The sequence below is a fragment of the Hermetia illucens genome, chromosome 5 (assembly GCF_905115235.1).
Source record: "Hermetia illucens chromosome 5, iHerIll2.2.curated.20191125, whole genome shotgun sequence".
Lineage (NCBI taxonomy): Eukaryota > Metazoa > Arthropoda > Insecta > Diptera > Stratiomyidae > Hermetia > Hermetia illucens.
This window is the reverse complement of record NC_051853.1, coordinates 32,159,950-32,182,928: the sequence shown is the minus strand read 5'-3', so window position 1 is coordinate 32,182,928 and position 22,979 is coordinate 32,159,950. Positions and strand designations below refer to the sequence as shown.

The 22,979-nt window shown below is 40.2% G+C and overlaps 1 protein-coding gene across 5 annotated transcripts in view; it reads right to left on the bottom strand.

The window, feature by feature from the left end:
* LOC119657496 (cerebellar degeneration-related protein 2-like) overlaps window positions 1-22,979 on the bottom strand; it is a 361,935-nt gene that overhangs the window by 5,125 nt on the left and 333,831 nt on the right. For all 5 annotated transcript variants that reach the window (XM_038064430.1, XM_038064427.1, XM_038064428.1 and 2 more), the window contains 2 exons: window positions 17,668-17,767; window positions 17,417-17,588 (listed from right to left, as the gene is read on the bottom strand). In XM_038064430.1, coding sequence (XP_037920358.1) covers window positions 17,417-17,588; window positions 17,668-17,767 — 272 coding nt within the window. The remainder of the gene's footprint in view (window positions 1-17,416; window positions 17,589-17,667; window positions 17,768-22,979) is intronic.

Here is a 22,979-nt window from a genome sequence, read left to right as displayed (position 1 = left end):
TACTCAGAGATAAAAAAAAAAGTTTTGACAGGTCTCTAGAAGGTTGTGATAGGGTCACTTGAGAAAGAATTACGTGCACTCATTTCATCATTACCCCGGGGTTAACGCCTCAGTAAGAGGGAGACTGTAACTGCCATAAGAGACTTAGCAGATATCAGCAATACTCGCAGTAATAAGAGAAAATCTACGGAATATGGGGAAAAAAAACTTTGAGTCCGAAAGTGAAACCTAATAAGACCTTCAAGTGCGATCAAGACATATTTTCTAAGTTGTGTGGAACATGCATTGCAGAGGGGATCTTTCCATCATTATGGGAATGGTAGAGGCTTGTGTCGGTATCTAAAGTTGGTAAACCTTCTGGCGAGCTATTCCCTTATTGACACACATATCATTTAAGGACTGAGTAGCTGATGGCCTCGAAAGTTTTCAGATTGGCAGTTCTATTTCCGTCAAGTGATCTCATTACTGAAAACTTGGTTACCAGGCTATCTAAGTGTATCTAAGAGATTGTAGCAGACTTGGCTAACTGGAACCAAATTGGGAAGTCACTAGCAAGGACTGATATTCTAGGTTAACTTATCACTTCTGCCGAGAGTTACCTGGAGAAGAGAGGGGCTTACGACACAGATCGGGGATTTAAGGAGGCTCTAAATTGCACCGACACACGGTATATCCAACCTTCAACAAGCTACGTGCGGGTAATGTTAAAGCTAGCATGGACCATAGTTGCAAAAATCTTGGGGATGTTGCGTTGTACTCATGTGAAGATAAATTTGCCGAATAGAAAACGAAAGTAATACTCAGCTGTAAGAAATGTTAAATTTTTATAAATATTGGGAATCAGATCGTCCTTTTATAAGTTAGCAAACGAAATAATCGAGACTCATATAATTTTCAGCCCAGGGCTGGATTTTCTCTTTTTGGAAAGCTTCAGTATTTGTTCAGACAAGATTCACTTCAAAAACTAAAATCAAAAAAATTTTAGATTCGTTAGGTATCCACTTAATGGCCAGTGAAGTTGTAAATGAATTCCGAGGAAATAATAACAATAGCGGGTACAATACATCTTTAGTTTTAAGGACACTCAAATTAAGAAAATTATCGGATCTGGAATGATGGTAATCCTTAATTTTTGTAAGAATTTGGGCCCAAGGAAATCTTTAGACCCTCCGCAAAACTACGCTCAGAACTAATTACAAGTTGAATCAACTATTTGAAAAAGTAGAAAGGGTAATTTAAAGTTGAAAGTTATTTTCAATACACTGAGCACTGAGAGTACTAAGCATGTGATGCCAATTTTTCTATTCAATTCATTTATTATTATCGATAAATCGCCTGTTCACACTTTGTGATGCGTAGCATATTCACACAATCTCTAATTTTTTACATTTTTACTTTTCCCCGTTTTATTTTCAATGTATTATATCATTAGACCTAATGCTGTGTAAGTGATAAGACTGCAGTAACTGGGCAAGCACAAAGGCAAAGACAAACATCCATGACGCAAATAGGGTCCGAACCCGGGGATTCAGAAGCTGACGCTCAACTGTTTTGGTATTTGCATTGTGATTACCAAGGGTCCATTTATCGTCAGATAATTTATAGTATCCTTTTCTCTGTGGTTTCAAATAAATTTATTTTTTAATCATATTTAAGTAAAATATGTTAAAATTGGCATTTCTTCTACCGTTCAGTGGTTCTTTTCAGACAATATTTGTGTGAACTAGAATTTCTTTTCAAAAATAAAGACGCCAAAAACTTTCAAAGATATAAGAATTCCTTTGACAGAACTACCGGCATCTCAGGAAGCCTTAGGAGTTGTATGCATATTCAATTTGGCGGATATTGGGGCAGTCATTGATGTGAAGTGGTCCTGCATGGAACATAAGTGACACTAGCAACGAAACAACATTTCATAGTCCAGAACTGTTTTTTTAATCACGGACCCCTTTACTTCTTAGGAAAAAATCTTCTACTTACAGAGAGTTCTTTAAATTCAAAAGTTGTATCTCACAACACATTTTAGTCACTTCTACGGTAGTAGAAATCTGAGTGGTATTGGCTTTTTCAGCAAGCAACCACCTAGCACAGTGCAATGACCAAGTTGGTTGCGCGTCAGCCTCTCGATCTCGTTGTCCCGGGTTGGAATCCCAGTTCGTCTTGGATGTTTGTGATCGTCATTGTGTTGTCAGGCTATGGAAGGCTCATCACTTGCCCAGTAGTATCACACCAGCATTGAAAATCAAATAAGGGAAAAATAACGATACGAAAAGGAGGCTGTATGGATTAATATACGTTAGCCCGAATGACTTTGTGCACTTGGATAAGAGGGAAAAACGTTTTATATTTCATTACTGCGATGCAAAGAAGGCGGAACTAAGAGTACATTCTGGACTGAAGCATCAAAGTAAATTGCTGGTCAGAGCCCATTTTTTTTCCTTTTCTATTACTCAATAATCAAGAATTATATCCTGTGGAAGGTACGAACTATTGGTTTTTGGTCCACATTGAGGAATACTGCATCTTAAATAGAATTAAGCATAGAGATATCAGGGACAGTGAGGACTCCAAGGCCACACCTTAGAACATCTGAGAATGAGTAGAGAAAGCTGAATGTCAAGTGCGAGTATAATTTATCATGGCTTATCCTACTTTTTCGATGGGGTCCGATTTGATTTTCGGTTTCGATGGTCATTTTACTGCAAATTTGAGAAACAACGGATGGGTACGTGACGTTCGGCTAAAATGATATAACAGGCAGAAGTATCAAAAGAACCTTTCAGAAATAACCAAACTAGTTAGTTCACCCTAGAATAAAAATCAAAGGGTAGCTTCGTCCAGTGTAGCGGCAACTTTTCAAACCCTCACCTCTGCCTTAGGAGTAGTGTGACCGCAAGTATTCATTGTTTGCTATTTGTTATTATATAATAGCTGTCTGACGTTGATTTGCTGGTCCGCGCAGTTGAATAGTAGCATTCCGTTTGTTGAAATCTTGCATATAGCAAGTCCTGTCTATTGCTTGAGCGTTTCCTTGGCATGAGGAAATTAAGGACAAACGTGAATGACTTTAAAATAGTCATCGGCTCTGATATTGGAGCACAGATGGAGGCGAGTTAAAGGAGTTGTTACACAATCAGTACAGAGGACGTAGAGTGCTGTATAGTGTGTGAAAAGTAGTTCCCTTGTCTTCCGACAGCATAACTGTTCAAACGTTTAGAGGTCGGTAAGATGCTTTTAGTATGGTTCCAGAAAAAAGGGATATTTTTTCAGCTACGAAGAAACTTGAATTAACCACTGCAAAGCCCCTCCAAACGGCCTACTATGAAATGCCATAAGAAGGGGAAAGCAGGACTCGGACGTCAACTAACATGTTATTTATAACAGTTTTGTTTTTCACTAGAGATGGCAGGTTATTACTGTACTACTATAAGGTGCTTTAAGGTGGTGGCGAGGAAGACAAGGCAGCAACCTGTCGGGCGAGGAGAACCTCCATGTGGTGACACCGAGAAAAGCTGTACACACTATGGTCTGCTAGCTGTGATACCGTAGGCGAATGCTTCAAGGCTCAATAAGGGCCATAAGACCCGAGTCTGCACGGAGACTCACCTAAAGTCGTTTTAGGTCACGAAATCTTACCAGAGGGATAATCCTACCATGGGAACCAGGATAACCTCTGATTCACATGCCGCAAGGGAATTCTTAGTTCATGTGCGTTTAGCTCGGTTATAGCGGTTGACCCCCTAATGAGAGTTTTGTAGAGATTGTGGTTGCGTCCAAGCGGATAGAGACCTTCGAGCCTGGTGTTGCCCTTTCAGCACGGGTGCCCTATTCCAAAGTTCGATGGAGAATTCCACCAATATGAATGCTGAGCCATGCACTCAGTATAGACTGGTACTGCTGTGCTTGCCTCAGCGGGGTTCTGATTGTGGTCTCACAATCAATCCGTATCTTAAGAAGACTGTGGGATTAAGTCAACTCGACAGCTGTTCATGTTAAACACCCAAGAACATAACTGTACTACTATAAGCTTTTGAGTGAGTGAGACTGCGTGGATGCCCTATAATCCACAAAGAAGTGAACCATTGATCATCCTTACAGTTCTTACTTGTCGCCACTAAAAAGAAGATGACTTCAAGACAGTGGAAACCCCTTTGCGCAATTGGTTTCTCTTTATTTTATTAGACGGTGATTTAAAAATGATCAATTCACTAGGGAAGAAAAACATTAGAAGATTATGTTGAAAAATCATAGATATGTTAGCCCACTGAGAGACGATGTCATATAAGAAATTAGATGTAACAAGAAGTCGTATCTCTTGCATGACACACAACACATCACATCAATGGAATTTTAATGCATCATGACAATTTGAGACCCTATGTCGCTCATTCTATAGTCAAGTTTTTGGGTAGACATGGCGTCAAAACTGCACTCCACCCACAAAATAGTCCGGACCTAGGCTTACGTGATTTTTGGCTGTTCCCCGAGGTAAAATTCCCCCTAAAGGCGATGGCGAAAATGGAAAGCAAATTTGAAAAAGAACATGTTGATTGCAAAGAATAAAAATAAATGCTTTTTGTACAATATTTTTGTCACTGGTTTTTGATCAGCCTCCGTTGGTTTTAAAATTTTACGCTTCTGTCAATCTATTGAATTTCAGCAAAAGAATCTCATGTTGCACTGGGCCGATCGAGCACTTTCATCTGATGCTTCAAAGACTGGGATTTTGAAAAACAGCTTTTGACCTTTGGTGGATTCATAAAGGACAAAAGAAAAATTTGCGCTGTAAAGAACCGGAGTTAGTGGAAAGAAGGTCTAAGTGGTATCGCATTATTGTCAAAGAAAAATTGCTGAATTCAGTGTGGTTCATATATGACAGTCAAAAATAAATTAAAATGAAATCACCTCTGAATCCTTTGCTCTCCTTTGAGCAATTGAAAGATTCCATATCGATGGTGGTGCTATCGTCTAATTTAGGAACATTCCGTATGAGATGGTATGTGGAAGTAAATTTTTTAAACTTTTACGTCCCAGGGAACCAGCTTATGTCACCTTTTTTGTGTAGACTTCATTGTATGGAAGCCGAATAATACGGGCACATGAGGCTATCAGACCAAAGTTCATCTTCGCTATTATTGCCAACATGGCAACAACTGATTTAGGCCTATCTTAGTAAGAAAGAATAAATGTTGGCAACGATTTGACAATTCGGCACTTGTGTCACGAAAATATTATCCTGAACCTATCCTGCAATCACAGCGTTTAGCGGCATCATTGCAGTAGACTTGAGTCCTAAAAGTCTGCATAACAATTGATCACTAGGATATTGCCTTCGAAACCACTAATGACAATTCTCAATGTTGTAATGGCCTTGGTGGTCAGTGTGGAGCGGCATACCGAGGCCCACAACTGACTTCGAAGTGACTAACGACACTCATCGCTTTGTTAACTACTAGGTGGTTACCAAGCTGGGAGTTTGGCGTATGCATTTGTTGGATCGGAAATATGAATCTCAGTGAGGCAGGTTGCACTACTTTGAAGTCTCGATGGCAATTTCACCGGATCAAACAGGGGTTGCCTAGTAGAGAGGGGCGAAGAGCCGATCTCCCTCTCCCCCATCCCAGAATCATCCTGCCTCCAAGGGTTGGTTGGCCACCTATACGGAGGAATATAAGGTTCTGTTGGATACTTTAAGCTACTTTTCGGCAGAAAAGAAATACTGAAAAAGGTTTCCCCTGTGGATAGTTGGGAGAAGAAAGTTGAATTGGAAGAGGAGATAATCTAAAGTGAAGTGCGGTAGTCAGTGTTTAAGCTCAGTCATTTCTACGGAAATCCTATCAACGTCGCTATGTAAAGGAATTGCATTTTTCTAATATAATGTAAATATTTTGAGCAGAAGATTGGTAAGTCCGAAATGAGTAAAATTAAATCTCAAGCAATGGATCACGGTTGTATTCAACGGTAAATCCTCCGTCTAGGGCTATAGAGCAGGCCAAGAGGATGATTCCAACTTTTAATAGTCAGGAAGAAGTAAACATAATCAATCCGTGTTGGTGGTATTTCTAGCGAAAAATTTTTAGGAATTGAAATTCAACACTGAAGAAGGGAACAAGTTGTTCCCGAAACTTTGCTGAATAAAAAATGTCTAATAGCGACAGATATGGTGTTGAATTTTAATTCCTGAGAAGTAAAGAGCTCATAGAGGACATCGCAATCTTCTGCTGGTATATTATGCCAATGATGACGTGACCACGCGGTTGACGCGCTATGCCATTTAGGGATATATGGCAATCATATGTATATTATGCTAAGCAATGCTAAGTTGCAGTTGGTAAAATTACCTAATACAGCAATTGCTACTGAAGATCTATTGCCTTGAAGCGACGATATTTATATTTTAAATATGCGGATATGAAGGCTAAGTGTACAAAATCAGGTAATTGTCGCCATCAGAGCAAGACCCGAAGCAGAAATACTTATAATTCACAATAGATTAGGTGAATGGCATTGATATCGTGTGGAGGGAGGGGGGTACGGATGAAGATGATGCAGCCCGAAAAGCCTATAAGAACAATATCTATGGTAAGAAAAGAAGACGAGGCAGACCCTGCCTGAGGTGAAGCAATGGCTTAGATGGCTTAGACCAGGACGCCAGGCAGCTTTTGGGGATATCGAATTGGTGGACATCGGCGCAAAACTGGAATGTCGGGAGTTCCTTATTAAGGCAAACTTAGACCAAATACCGGTTGTTGCGCCATTGATGATGATGATGAGTATGCAGTTTATGATATAGTATTAATTACTGCGTGCTTTATGAAACTGAACGAGTAGTTTTTGAGAAAAAAAATCGGCTTAGATACAGACAGACATTTACCAAAAAAAAATTGAAATGACATTTCTTGAAGAAGCCTCAAACAAAACTGATAATTTGATTTTAGTTTTTACAGAAGCAATATGTTCGGAACTTGATTGAAATGGAAGCAAACGATTCCCGAAGGTACTTAAAGTAGAATGAAAATAAAATAAAAACACTGTTTCTGAAGGAGTAACTCGAGTGCTATCTAAGCTATCTCAAAAAAAGAGAAGGAAATAACAAGCAAATTATTCACTCTCCAAAGGTGTGAGACAGTGCCTTTTCTTGATCAAATAATTCCTTCAGAGTAGAACCTCTTTAACTAAAGGTTTGCTTCCTAACTCGAATCCCCCGTGTAAACCATGACAACATATCGGCGGCATCAAAAGGCTATTTATAAAGTGGAAGTACATAGTAAGATATGTATTTTTAATGGGTATCAAATCAAAATAACTATTGTTGGAATAATTAGCAACTGTCAAAATTTGAATTTGAAAATATGACGAATTATTATATCTTTTTGGGGTCAAAATTGGCTTCAATATTGTTCAGGAATTCCGTGGGTAGAAAATAAGCGAACAAAATGGAAGACAATATTGATTGGTGTGAAGGGTAAAAGTGAGAGTACTGGACCCTTTTTTGACTTTTTTTCGAAACCTAAATGTTTGAACTCTTATTCTGCTCCAAAAAGTGTCCCATCTGTCACTTCAAAACCTTCAAATGTTGTTAGAAAATTCATCATCTTCTACGATCCTAAGTTTATATGTAGCAGTATCTACGCTAATAATTATATAAATTCAACAATCTACTCAATAATTTGGGTCTTAAACTAAACAAATAATGGAAAATGATAAAAAGTTAGTTAGCATTCTTTGAAAAATTTCGATATTTGAATACTTTCCAAACAGTAATACAAAATGCAATAATTATTTACAGCCGCTAAACACATTATAAATAAATGAATACACCCAAGCCAGCAAAAATCATTTTTTGGGGAAAAATATTTCCTATAAAGCTCACCCGAACACTTTTACAGGAAAACGTAAACTCTAAGATTATTATAGTTACAAACTAGCATTTGGCACATTAGGCGCAACAATCTATTATGGGCGCAAAATTTTATCTCAATAAGTTCAACTAAGTAACTTTTTTGTCACTTGTACAATCCACTACGGAAAAAAAAGATAAACAATTCCTACCCCGAAGTACAAATTATTTAAAATAATTCAATTTTCCGTTGGAAATTTATCAATTTTGTTGCTATTAAATAATATCAAAATTCGCAAAAAAACACACGATTGTGACAGAATAAGAAGAAAACACCATCAAGCTTGCAACAAAAGCAATTCGTTAACAATAATTATTTAAAATAAATAATGAAGCATTTCGATCACACACAAAACAGAAATAGCAACGAAAAATTAAATTCGTATTCCGTCAGTTTGTAACAAAGACAAGCAAACAATTTGAACCTAATGAGATGAATTTTAGATAAATACAATTATGACATAATTATCATAACTAATTCGCTTGGTTTGTCTTCCTTTCATGATTGTTTGCTTGGATATTCTTCTGCGTCAACAAAAATCATTTGTTTCAATTCAAAACTGGGTGTAAGGCGCATGCACACTTCAACTTTCTTAATTTTCTAAAACTACTATAAATCACTTTCTTCTGGTAAACTGAGCATACGATAAATGATTAAAGCTGGCCATTGTAATAATTTCAATATCCATCGAATTGTATCGACTTTTTTAAATTGTAGCCATAATTCAAGCATAATATTTTCTAATGATATTGGCAACTCATGCAGGTACTTTGTCGCTTTTGAACAAATCACACATTCAGCCTACGAATATAAAAAAGAGAATTTCAAAGAAAAGAAAAATATTTTTTAGGTTTTTTTCTTAAATGTTTTATAATGGATGTAATATTTTAAATGTTTGACAAAAAAAAAACTGACAAAAACAAGTGATAAAAATGTCTTTGGATTAATTTGAGGTAGTTATCTGGATAAGTTGTTATTGTGTTTAGTGGTTGAAAATCTAGAAAATCCAAAAGTAGAAGTATAATTGTAAGATTGTAAAACAGTTAGCTTTTTTTTAAAACAAGATCTTTATCTTTAATTTTTAGGAACACATTAGTCAAGTGAAGATTAGTAGCATGCAGAAGAGGGAAAGGTTTAAGCTGATTATATTTTTTATTTAAAAGTATGTGCGTTAACATGCATTTGGTGCAGTAATAAATTTTGCTGCATTAGTGAACTAGTGAGGTAAAAGCACACTCTATTCTCCAAGACTTTTTTTCAATTCAAAGGTAACATTAAGGTTCTAAATAATCATAAATTCAACCATTAATTATATTAGGTTGTTGCACATGAAATGGCTGATTTCGCAATCAAGTGAAATTAGGTGCGATTTTGTTGTATCAAACCAACACTAGTTGGCGCTGTTGATGTCGGATAATGAAGTATAAACACTCCTACATTTAATCAAGGCGTCATTTCAGTTTTGACCATCATTATGATAACAGTGAAAAAGGATGGAAAAGAGCCAAGAACGTACACTTTTCCGTATAAGTTCGAAATCGGTCATAAAGCAGCTGATACGGTAAGCGAACGAAAAATTCGAGTCAGGCGACGTAAACCTTCAAAGTGAGCCACGTGGACACTCAGGACCATCGATTGACAACGCAGTTGCAGTTCTTTATTCTCTCGCAACAGAAGCGATTCCATTTTGCACAGAATAGTGACATGTGATGAAAAGTGGATGTTATATGGCAATCGTCACCAATCAGCACAATGGCTAGATGTTGATGAGCCACCGAAGCATATGCCGAAACCGAGCCTCCATCCGAAGAAGGTAATGGTGACTGTTTGGTGGCCTATAGCTGCAGTTATCCACTATTCTTTTTTGGCACCTGCAGAAACGATAAATGCACAGAAATATTGTGCCCAACTCGGGAAATGCATTAAAAATTGAGTACTCAACGGCCGAGATTAGTCAACAGAGATGGTGTGATACTCCTTCACGACAATGCATGACCTCATGTATCCAGAACAACGGTTCAAAAGTTGAACGAATTGCAGTATGAGACTCTGCCTTATCCACCATGTTCACCGGACTTTTCGCCAACCGACTACCACTTTTTTAAGCATTTGGATCATTTTTTGGCGGAAAAACAACTTAAGAGTGAAGAGGTTATCAAAACTGCCTTCGACGAAGTTAACACCCGAAAATTGGACTTCTACAAAACTGGCATACATGCTCTTGTATTTCGCCAGGAGAAGTGTTTTGAATCGACTGGCACCAATTTTGATTAATGCTTTACAGCTATACAGTCGTTTCAAATTTTAGTACCAAATCTGCCATTTCATGTGCAACAACCTAATATTATTTTTGATTTTGAAAATTTTATAATCTCCATTTTTAGTGCGAGGACTACGAATATTCCTGAGGGGCTATTTTCTGACATAAAAGGTGACTAAGAGGAAATAAGGTAAGTAGGCCAGTAATCTGAGATTATGATTTCTAGCGGCCTTTCAAGAAATCGTTCTCAGGAAGTCACGTGGTCCCAAGAAAACTTCCTTTCTTCCAGTTTAAGTAATAACTCTCTCATTACGTCTGATCCTGGATGTAAGGAATAGGTGTAGAAAGTAAAGTAAACTACTCTTATCTCTTCGTTATGGATGTTATTTTGAACTAGTCAAAACATAAAACCAAAATGAGTTTGCCGCTGACGCTCTGCAGTATCGGACAATATGAACTATCAGAGTAAAATTTATTCATGTCAATTGTTATCACTGCACAACATTTGCCCTCTACCAGAGCGGCTTTAGCAATGTTGCCTGGCTTGGGAATGGGGATTAGGTTGCTGCTTTTTGCACTCTGTTGGAAATGCTCCTTCGTTAAGACATTCACTGCTGCCTTAAGAGCTTTGTTGGGGATACTATCCAAGCCAGGGGCCTTATTTTCTGCTATTTGCAGATTCCATGGCCTTTTCCTCGCTTATCATTGGAATTTTAACAGGATCCACTTGGACAATAGGAGTATTAATGGTGTTCACATTTTGTTGGAAAAGGTTCATCACTATCTCGTATAGCAAGCTAGGGCAAGTAATCGGTGGAGAGGATTTGCCTTTGCGCCTCCTCAGGGGTTCGAATCCCCACATGTAATTTCTTCCCGCCTCTTTGTATTATTCATGTAGCTGCTTGTATCCAGATCGGTTTCTGCTTCGCTGATTGCATGTTCTGGCCTTTGGACAGGTCTTGCGGCATTCCTCCATTTCAGAGTTCGGTACTTTTTCCGGGAAACGATAAGCCTTAGCAGGGACGCGTCGCATGTTCGTCGTAATTTTTTACCGATCTGGGAAGTCTTATCATTTGCGTTAACTCCTACCTTTGTGTTTTGCAGCAGAACCTTTTTGAAAGTCTCCTCGTCAAACCTATGTACTGCCCATTTTACAACTGGCTTCCAGGACCAATTTAGCTTTGTAAGTTACTTGATTTCAAAAATGATGGCCTGGTAGTCGTTGTACGTGTGTAATTTTCAATAGCCTGCCACTGACTGAAGTAATAAAAACTTGTTGTTTCTTTTCCGTTGGTGTGGGTATTTTATTCTTGCAAATACCGATATTTCGGTATTGTTTGCACTGATGAAGGGAACAAGTGGTTCCCGAAATATCGGTATTTGCAAGAATAAAATACCTACACCAACGGAAAAGAAACAACAAGTTTTTATTACTTCTATTAATATGAACTAGTTCGTGAAAGCCATTAGGATGATCCAAAAAGTTTTTTAAATATATAGAAAGCGAATATAATTAGAACTGAATACTGAAATCCAAATTGGATTAAGCAACATAAAGTTGAAATCTTACTTTTTGTGAGAATGCATGATATGTCAGTGGCACCACAAAACAGAGAACTGAGCGATCTACGTGAACACTTCGGATCGGTGGTTTTCGCCAATGATGCAACTTGCATTTTTTGAGATTGACCCATCAAGTGTTGGCCAGCTGCCGAAAACAATAAACAATGCCTATCGGTGATGGAGATGATCGTTCTGAATTGGATCAGTGGCATAACATGTGACGATCACGCTCGAAGTAGTGACATCCGCGATCAGTGTGGCATCCTAACGTGGAGATGGGTGCCTTCGAACTCGTTAATCTTCGGCCTGATTATCCGAATGGGACAGGTGGACCGAAACAAACGCTAGTTAGCTGTTTAAGAACTGGAATAAGTCTACGATCAACAATGAACTAAAACTAGACGAGCCGACTGAGAAAAAAACAGAGTTTATTATGGCAGATCAGCGATCTTTATTGAACTTAATCTCAAACATTATCCACTAGAAAAGATTAGTAATTATCTCGTACAAGGCGACCTTATTATGCCTTCAGTCTGTTGCCCGTGAAGATATAGGATCACAGACGGTCAGCTCACTTATTAAACCTTAATTTTGTCGTTAGTTTCTCCGAAAAGAAAGAAATGTGAGGAAAGCCTAGGTAACAAAATGAATCATATATCGGTAGTACCAAAAAAGCCGAATTTGCATATTAAAGTTACTGAGCGATAAAGATGGGCATGCCGAGGATACAAAACAAACCCAAAAAAAAATCTCGATATTCCTTCAGTTGGAAATTTGACAAAAGGTAATAAGGAAGGATTGGCACCTTATCTGGAAGAGTAAACTACAAACTATGTTTGTTTATCAGATAGGTAATAGGCTCCAAACAGCGTTGAAAGAAATTAAACGCATCAGCATGAAAAAGAAAGTTGAAAACCGAAATCGTGGCGAACGGTGTACAGTATTCCTTATACAAGAATATTTGAATATAAGCTGCAGTAGCCCGTAGTATTTATAGATTTACTTTTGTAAGGTCCTTCCGGAAATTTTACAATTAAGCTCCTGAGAAAACTCTGGGTCAGGAGGGTATAACTCCTTTTCATTCCCCTTTCTCATCGGGTGTTAGTATGAAAAGTTATTCATTTTGATATGATACTGATTCGAGGATGCAATAAATTTACGTAAAATTGACAAATTTCAATAATAGTAGAATTTCCGGGATCATGTCCTATGGGATGGTTTATAAATTATAAAAAATCGGTAATATTTCGAATTCAACGACGCGAAGCCAATATCTGATCTAGTGCAATTCAAAGTAAATGCTAAGCGATGATAATTCTTAACATAAGAATTGCGACATTTTGCAAGCTGGACCCCGAAGTGTCCAAAGTATCTTGCAGCTAATATTAACGACAGATAGACGGCTGTGGTGCAACATGCGGTGAACAATAACACTCTATCTTGGGTCCTGCACTCAAATACCTAGGAGCAAGGTATTACAAAACATCCTCGAAATATAATATATAGCTACTAGAGCATCTCCAACAACTCTCTATGATCGCAACGTTATTACCAAAGGGGATCCAGACCAGGAGATCCTCCTAAAGGTGATTGGTTCAAGTTTATTATATACAGCCCCAGTATGCGCAGACCAGAAAAGAAGGCAAACAGGAAGGCAATATGAGCCGTATACCTACCTAAGTAGAAGGCTTGCCGTACGGGGCTGATTCTTCCCAGTAACTTTTGCAAATTGTTCATACTTGACGAACCAAAGACACCACGTAAAATACAAGAATAATTTCACAGAACATCGCAAAATGAATATGATCAATTTAAACATGACGCAATATAGTGGAGATGCACAATTCTCTCAGATCTCATGGTCAGCGTTGAAGCATATTGCCAGGAACTGTTAGCAATCGCTCGTAGGGGTAGTGGATACACTGTTTCCTCACGTCTTTAAGTGAGAATTAACAACACCGTCGTACGTCAATCAAACAACGAAAAGTGCCTGGGAAGATATCTCGAATATAAGGGCGAAGCGTCAAAACCAGTAACACCTTTAGTCCTAGGTAGTTTAGTCTATTCGGTAGGATCACCATCGACGGATGTTTTCCGGAAAAACATCATAACTGATTAACCAGAAAAATGAGCCGTTAAACCAGCTCTCATTACGCGGAGCCAATAGAAAGACAAAAGGCGAGACACACTAGGATCTTTTGTTTCAGCATGCTCACAAAGCCGAATACTAACCTGCAATTTGGCCCACAGCGAAGACTAGCCTTTCTATCCCCTCCAAGTACCTTGACAGCGGCCGGCTTTTTAATCCGTCAGGGGTCAGTAAATATAACGAGATATTCAATGTCAAGAAAAAGGCACGGAGGGGCCAGTAGATGTAAGAAGACAGGTAATGTAAAAAAAGGGAGGAGTGTGGACGAATAAGAAAAAAAAGTTGATTTATGGTTTCGTCCAAGGCAGAGGCAATTCATAGAAGCTGCTTCACCTCTACCCTGGGAGCAGCGTGACCGAAATTATATTGAAGTGAAAATCGTCGAATATTTAGACCTAAATGAATTTTTTTGTTGTTGAGGATGCTAGGAGTCCTGAGTCCATATTCACTTGATAATGGTCACGCTGCTCCAGGGCAGAGGTGAGGCAGGGTCTGATGAGTTGCCTCTGCCCTGGACGAAACCGTTAGTGAACTTTTTTAAAAACTTAGGTGTTTAACTTAAAAAGATGGGTCAGTGGACCACAAGAGAGGAAGTAAGTTGCTTCCTAAGTAGTCCGGTCCGTCACCAAGTGGATGCAGACTCAGGACTCGCAGCATTCTTAACAAAAAAGCCTGGAGAGGTTGTGAGTCAAGTCATTTTTCAAAAATAACCTGATGACGATGGGATGAGCGAATCAGACATCAGATCTTCGGAGCTGATGTGATCCAGTTGCAGCCGATAGTATCACATCTACTAATGGAAATCCTGGGATAGTAGTAGAATGGACTGGACATCTCAGTCTCGGTGCTAATCGAATAGAAAATGTTCCGAGTTTTCATGACGTTCCGAAAAGCAAGGAACATTTTGGAAGGAATAAATAAGCTTATTTTTCGATTGAAAAATAAATTAAGCTTAAATCCAAGCCTTAATACCAATGGCACTTAGATATTATAGAGCACAGTTTTTTAAATTTTATGTTCTTGGTTTTTTAAACCAAGAACATAAAATTTAAAAAGCAGCTACCCTCTTTATAATCTGTCATTGGTAAACTGGTTGGGGAACCCTAATAATCTCAATGTAAAAGATTTATTGTGAATATAGATACAACCGTTTTCGAACAAATTACGTTACTAAAAAAGGCAGATAGTAAATTGATATATGAATTGATTATTGCGAAGGTTCCTAGCTATTAAGATAACTTGATTAAAGTAAATATCTAATTACTCCTTGCCAATGATTTTTTTTTGTTGGTTAACTAATTAGAGCATTAGCACAACCTGGATGAAGTGGCGTTCCACAAGCGATGTTCTTTGTGATCAACGTATCAACAAACGTCTCAAATCTAAAATTTACCACAGTGTCGTCCGCCCTATCGCCTTCTATGGTTTTGAATGTTAGCCGACTATAAAAGACAATGCACCTTGCGATAATGGAGGCGAAGATGTTGCGTTGGAATGTTGCGTGATACGCCTTGATCACATCCGAAGTGAGGATATCCGCGATAGAATTGGGTTGCGTCGATAGTGTGAAACTTGCGAGAGGGGCGTCTTCTATGGTATGATCATGTCATTCGCACCAACGAGAATTCACTCGTCAAGATTGATCGGAACATCGAAGTCGGTGGTAATCGGCCAAAAAACCCGGTCAAAACAAAGCTGGCTTGACACGCTAGATGGAGATTTGAAAACCTCGCGCTTGCATTCAGATCAGGCTTTTGATAAAACAAAATGGCGAAAACGATCACGACGAACAGAGCCCGCTTGTGAACTGGACAAAGGCTGAAGAAAACGAAGAATATTAATTAGTTAGAGCAAAGGTTTCTAAGTATTGGGAAGAGCTTATCAAGGAATATCCCTCCCCGAAGCACATTGTCATGATAGGTATATAGCGGCCTTATTATTAGATCTGTTCGCTTTTCCTGTCCGATAACGTCAGGAGGATTGGATTTGAGGACGACATACTCCCCCTTATCAAGAACACATTGAAGGAATTGCGCTAGATGAAAGATGAAAAATTTCATGTTGAGTATACCTGAGGAAAAACCGTTTGGTAATATTGTCAGCGCAGAAGACGACAAAATTGGGCCACCGAAAACAGCTTCAAATCATTATCTGGCATCCTCACAGAAACATTCTCGATAGAATTTATGGAAACGAAGGGCGTCGTGATCCATCCGCAAAAGGAGACAACTGCTGAGTCAGGATAACATAAAACGTAATAGCAACAATAGGATGACAACCTTCCAACTCCCACTGTTAGTAGCAAAATACCAGCGATCTTTCCTATTTTTTGTTGGATCAAGCACCTGTAAACTCCTCTAATTGAGAGTACATTGCTATGACGCAAAGTATAGTAAATTCTAGGCAAGGAAAGTGTTTATAAAAAGATCTCCTAAAGGTTCATATACTTTCTGCACATTTTGAATAATCAGCTTAAACTTCAAACCTCTAAATGTTAGAACACAACACTAAAGTTGAAGGAGAAAACACAAAGAAACAGGAGAGTATTAGAAAAAGATAATAAAAAAAGAAATAAAACTTACTTTTGCGTTCATTCTTGACACAATCTAAAATATTTTACAAAGATACTTAATGTTTTCATCCGAATACTTTCAAATCGTTCTCTGTTCCCGTGAAATGGTTAAAAGTAACTTCAGAAGATAGAGAAAAACTTGCTTCCATTCCACCATCTAAACAAATCACTTCATCTCAAACTAATAAAAGTACCAAATTTACATGATGCGCATCTGATATTTATTTCTTTCTTCTTCGGGAATAAATCTTTTCATTTCCTCCATAAATAATTCATAGGAAAGAAGGATTCTATGCGCAAACTAAACGTTAGAAAAAATAAACTTAACAAAATCTCACAACCACTCACAAACAAAGAATGTCTTCCTAAGTAAAATAAATGCATCTAAATGTAAATAAGTAACACAAAAATGGTTTGAGTGTGTGTAACAAGTTCCAAGTAAAGTTATTGTTGCTAATAACTTATTGTTACCAATGCTTAGTTAAGGATGTATGTGTGGTACACTAGCGGACGCTTAGCTTCGTTAATTATTAATACTTTTTAGGGAATTCATATCGTTATCGGTTACTAGCAAAGTATCTACGCTGCAAGTAGACAAACCTCGAGTCTAGATGCGATTGAAACCGATCGAACTAACAACAAATGCAACAATTTATTAAGGATAAACGTTAAAATACTGTTATAAACGTGGGTGAACATAAATAAATTCAAAAATACGTGAATGTATCTGGCTTAGATCTGATTCTTGTTTAAGGACAAAATAGCGGCAGTTGTGTCAGCGATAGTTTAGATAGAAGCGCGTTTATTAACACAACACCTTCATGAAGCATTGCCGAATTACAACAGATCAAAGTTGAGGTGAACATGTAGTAAAAAATGTTCGAATGTTTCCTTAAACTATTCCATTTCGATATGGTCGGATGGAAATAATTGCAAAGACGCTTGAGAGCATTACAAAGCATAGTCGTTACCTTGATTGAGACGGCAGGGCGGTACATGGTGTTGGCGGATTCCGCTGGGTTACTCATCAGCTCCAGGTAGCTGCGGTCCTCATCGTCCTCCGTGCCCGCGATGGATGATCCCTCCTCAAGCATGTTACGATCGTCCACGGACCTCAGGCAGCGACTGCACATTGTTCCTTGCCTGCAAAAGGATTCCAGTCATTAGTGAAGATGGTAAATGTTATGGAGGAGGCATGTCCTCTTGAGGGAGCTCTACTTACCGCACTTCTTCTAGAATGGACAGTTCCTCGTGCACGGACTTCATCTCTTCGTTTGTACTAACTTGGGCTACTCGGCTCTGGAGTGTTTGGTTTTCTTGAACTGTAAGAAAAAATCATTAATTTGTGGAAAGTGGAAATCAGCGGCATCAGTATCTAAACAGAAAACAATTAATAATTATTAATGACAATAAAAATAATAGCCGTAGCCGGTCCCAAGCCCGGTTATGGAAGGAGGAGGGATGGATAGCTTCAGTCTGAATGGCTGGCGCAGCGTCTCAGGGGGTAGGTGAGGAAAATGCAGGAACTTTGCAGTCTTGCAGATTACTCACTCAGGAAGCTATCCCCACACCTGGCAGTTAGGTATAAAATGCAAATCCATCTAATGAGAGGAAGGTGGAATTTGAGGTCCGGTACAGATAACCGGCGGAAGTTATTTGACTTAGTGACTGGGTCAAGCTCCCATAATGGACAGCCCGGCGTCGAAACTGCTAGTCGTGAGGCGGTTCGACGTCCAGGCGCCGCGACGACCAGGAGCATTGCTCCGCTTGCTGCAACTGTTTCGCCACAATCTCTGGCGACCACTTCAGCAGGCGCGCGTAGGCAGGGGATGAAGTGAACTGAAGAAATGAACCTCTTCATCATCCGCTCCTACTACAAAATATCGGAAGGTACAACATCTTACCGCCCTTTGTTGCACCAGAGATTCGTCGAGCGTTTCTCGCAATTCGCGCAAGTGACTGTGCAGCGAATTGCAGACCAGTACCGCTTTATAACTCGCAGCGACACAGTCCCGGCCATCATCGGAGAGCGTGTTCGACTTGAGGTCATCTGGAAAACTGGTGACCGAGAGTCGATGGGGCCAGAAGCGCTGGCATCAACAACACCACGCCGCACTGCAGGCAACAGTTTCAGTACTCGCCGAAGCACTCTTCTCCACCGTCCAGCTGAGGTTTCCGCTGAAGTTCGGGACCAATTCCAAAGAGCGTGTACAGAATTCTCGGAAATGGATCCTTTGCATAGACCAGATATTCCCAGAATCTATGCATCTCCAGCAATTCCGAGAATTCTTTCTCAAATTAATGATGAGATTGCATCTCGACTGTGTGCTGATATGCCGCTGCTGCAACTACAATCACTCGTCTATTGCGGTGAAGTTGCGGCTGCCAGATTGCACAGTGAAAAGGTTCGCTTTCGTGTTATTGCTTTGAGCGACCAAAGAGATCCACCATCGAAAATTCGTCTGGAACACTAAGGCAGGACATTGCTAGGCTGATTCAGATCAGCACTGGCAATGCCACAGACGTGCGAGAAATGAAGTGCAGAGGGTTTACCGGAACTATGCCATCCCCAGTGAAACACACATTGTTGAAATTCTGGACACCCTAAAGCAGAAACTTTCTGTCATATGCAGTGGGTTACGACGGTATGGTGAAAGTCACTCCAAACGTGTCCAGAATGCAACATACGCGAGGAACCAGCGGAGCTTTTTCAGATCTCTCAGCGAATCCTAACAGAGCGTCCAGACAGTGCAGGTTTCGATAACGGAAGCGAAAGAATACTGGGGTGGACTTTGGGGGTTACCCGCCCAGCATGCTGAGTGGATCACCGCCGAAGGCAAACGTCATGACAATACGCCTGGCATGAATTTTGCGGATGTTACCGAAGAGGAAGTTAAACGAGCCGTAAACAGCTCGAAGAACTGGAGGGACCAAAGTCTGGATCGGGTGCTGAATTTCTAGTACAAGAAATTTAACTACGTACACAGTCGGTTGGCATACAGCATAAATCAGGTCATGAGTCGGTCGGAAGAATTTTCACCCTTCCTCACTGTGGGGATTACCTACCTTATCCCCAAGAAGGACACGGTGCAGGGCCCCGCAGACGCAAGACCAATTACTTGCTTACCAACCCTCTATAAATTCATAACGTTCATTATTAGTGGAAGGGTCAATGCGCACCTCGAGACCACCAACAACATTCTGTCCGAGGATCAGAAGGACTGCCAAGTCGGTTCAAAGGGTTGCAAAGAGCAACTCATTATCGACTCGGTGGTTGTAGGGCAAGCAACTAGAGGCCAAAGAAACCTATTTAATTAGTTTAGTTTACTGGGAGGAGCCGCAGCTCCGAGCACTCAGGCCATTGTTAGGCCCATTTGACTATCCCCGTAAATTGCCTATTGCTGAATCTGAGAATATTCTCCAGAGGCAGAGAGTGTGCAGATTCTTCATTGAAGAAAACCTTGCCAAGGTGTCTTCGACTGAGATCTGAGGATGCCGGGCAGCTGCATAAAAAAATGCAGGGCCGTCTCCTCCTCCTCCTCACATTGGCTGCACATAACCGAAACACTACCCCAATTTTTCCGAGGGGTCGGGCGAGTTCTATAATCGGATTTTCCGAGAACATCCCTGCGTCCGATTCATCCTCCATGAGTGGCCCGTCGGTTAAGATTACTAGGTCTGTCATCTGAAAAGATTCATGGCCATTTGTCGACCATTCTTCTCTTTCGGTGATGTGTGACGTATGTCTTTTCAAAGACGGATCTGGAAACCATATGATCGGTCGGCATCAGGGCTACCGAATGTTTGTCAAAGAATTTCTAGATAGACGCATGACCGTGTGATTTGCTGCCTTTCCACGCCCCAATGGTATCGAGCCTATATGCGTCGTTGACTGCTTTCCGTTTCACCTCCAAGTGAATGGGGGGTAAATTTAGGATAGCTTCAAGTGCTGCAGTCGGCGTAGTACTCATTGCTCCAATAATACTTAGGCAACCAAGTCTCTGAATCAGCGTTAGCAGCTTCCTGCTGTTAGCAAAGTTCAGTCTTGGCCACCAGATGATGCATGCATACATCAAAATGGGTTTTATTATGGATGTATACATCCGGTATATCCGTTTGGGTGAAAGTCCCCAGGTCTTACCTATCGCATTCCTACAGCACCAGAGCAATCTGCAGGATTTCTAATATTGTTCCTGGATATGATGCTTCCACGTTAACTTGGAGTCGAAATGTACTCCTAAGTACTTGACTGTTTGTGCCAGCTGGATATCCGCCCCTGCTAAGGTGGGTAGCGTATAGCTGCCCCACCTGACGTTCCTAGTGAACATAACTAGTCCAGTCTTCCTAGCATTCACCGTGAGTCCATTCCGGAGGAACCAACTTAGAAACCTCTTTAGTTGCTATATCGATTATGTCAAGGCTTTTGATAGCGTCCCGCATGCCTGGCCAATCGATGTCCTACATCTGTATTGCACTGATCCGAAACTAATAAAGTGTTTGGTCACAGTTATGGAAGAGTGGCATGCCACCTTATGAGTGCGTACATCTGAAGGGTGCTAATACCTCAGAGCCCATCCGTATATGGAGGGGCATCTTCCAGGGGGATACGTTGAGTCCTCTTTGGTTTTGTATGGCACTGAACACCCTTTCATGGCTACTGAATGATGCTAGAGGACATAGTTTTGCAATTAAATATAGCCTACGTGCTAAGCGTGAACTGACACACTTGATGTACTTAGATGACATCAAGCTGTATGTTGGTACTAACAACCACCATAGAAGTCTATTGCGAATAGTAGAGTTTGGATAAGACAAGTGGCGAATCCAAGTCATCCGCAAAGGTCATTACGAGCCGCATGCCGGACATAGCATTGGTGACGTCCACGTCAAAACTATGATCGAGACGGACTTCTACAAGTACCTAGGAATTCTCCAAGGAACCCATGCTTGAGTTGGCGATCTGAAGGATGCTCTGCTGTCCGAATCCCTGCAACGTGTAAAGCTGGTACTGAAATCGCATCTCTCGGGGAAGAATAAAATAAGCGCGTTGAATGTATTGGCTATCCCTTCACCGGCTTATGCATTCGGAATATTGCCGTGAACGAAGACCGATCTGGAAAACGTCCAGCGGCGGATACGAACAACTATGTCCAAATTCCGAATGGATCATCCAAAATTTGCCGTGGAGCAGATGAACCTGCCCTGTGACATCGAAAGTAGGGGCATGGTTGATGTGACGGCACAACATCATCGCCAAGTCGACTCGCTGTGAGCTTATTTTTACAGCAAAGAGCAGGCGAGTCCGTTGCATGCGGCGGTCTGTAAGGCAGACTGTGGGCTGGCTTCACTTAACTTGAAGGTTCGATCTTTCAATCCTCTGAGTGGGGTGAAGTCGGACCAAGAGCGGATCGATGAATGGAAGTCGAATGCAATCCACGGTAAACACGTGCATTGTCTTTGACAGCCATTTGTCGAACAGATGGTTATGTACTGGGGAGCTCGTTGCTGACACGGAGAGGTTCATGTGTGTTATTCAGGACGGCGTGGTTGCCACCCGAGCTTATAAAAAGCTCATCATGAAAGAACGGATGAAGAACGACTAGTTCAGAATGTGTGGTTCGGTATTAAAGACGTTGGACCATCTCATTTCTCGCTGCACTATTATGGCACCGGTGCAATACATGACCAGGTGTAATGCTGTATGTAAGGTTATTCATCAAAACCTTGCATACAAGCATGGGCTGATCACGGGAACATGTCCGGTTTACCGATATGAGCCGCAAACAGTACTTGATAGTTCTGCTTTCAGCATGTATTGGAACCGGCAAGTTGATCGCCATATTGCACATAACAAGCCTGACGTACAGTTAGTTGACAAGATGGATCGCTTCGCATATATTATTGATGTTGCTATCCCCCATAATAGCAGCATTGAACGGAAATATGTGGAGAAGAAGGTGAACTATGAGCTATTGGCTCGGGAAATCAAAGAAATTTGGCGTCTCGAGCGGGTGGTTGTAGTTTCCATAATATTGTCAGCTACAGGTATTGGCTTCCCTTGATGTCCTGGAACTTTCGCACAGTCTGGTTCAAATCATGCAGAAGTACACCATTCTGCATACGTGCTCGATGTTGCGGGGAATACTCGACGGATTCTCCCATTGACCTACAACCGGTCACTACCACCAGCGCCCCTTTAGTTTTTAAGTAGGTAGGATCGTTCGAAATCTAACATCTGGTATCGGAATATTAATTAATTAATAATTAAGAAAAGCGCAGAAATGCATTTTCGTTAACTTGTAAAGGGAAAACTCGATTATGGAGATATTAACTTTCCCTTGAGTGCTTCAACCCGAAAGCATCAATGCATGATGGGCACAACATCATAATCCAATCCGCAATTAAAGCAAAGAAAAAAGTTGGCCACCCAAACATTTCTCACAATTCCATTGAAGGAATTGAAGGAATCGAGTAAAAGTGAAATTTCACGGGATTATCTCATATCGGATTACAATCAAATTAAATTGTCATAAT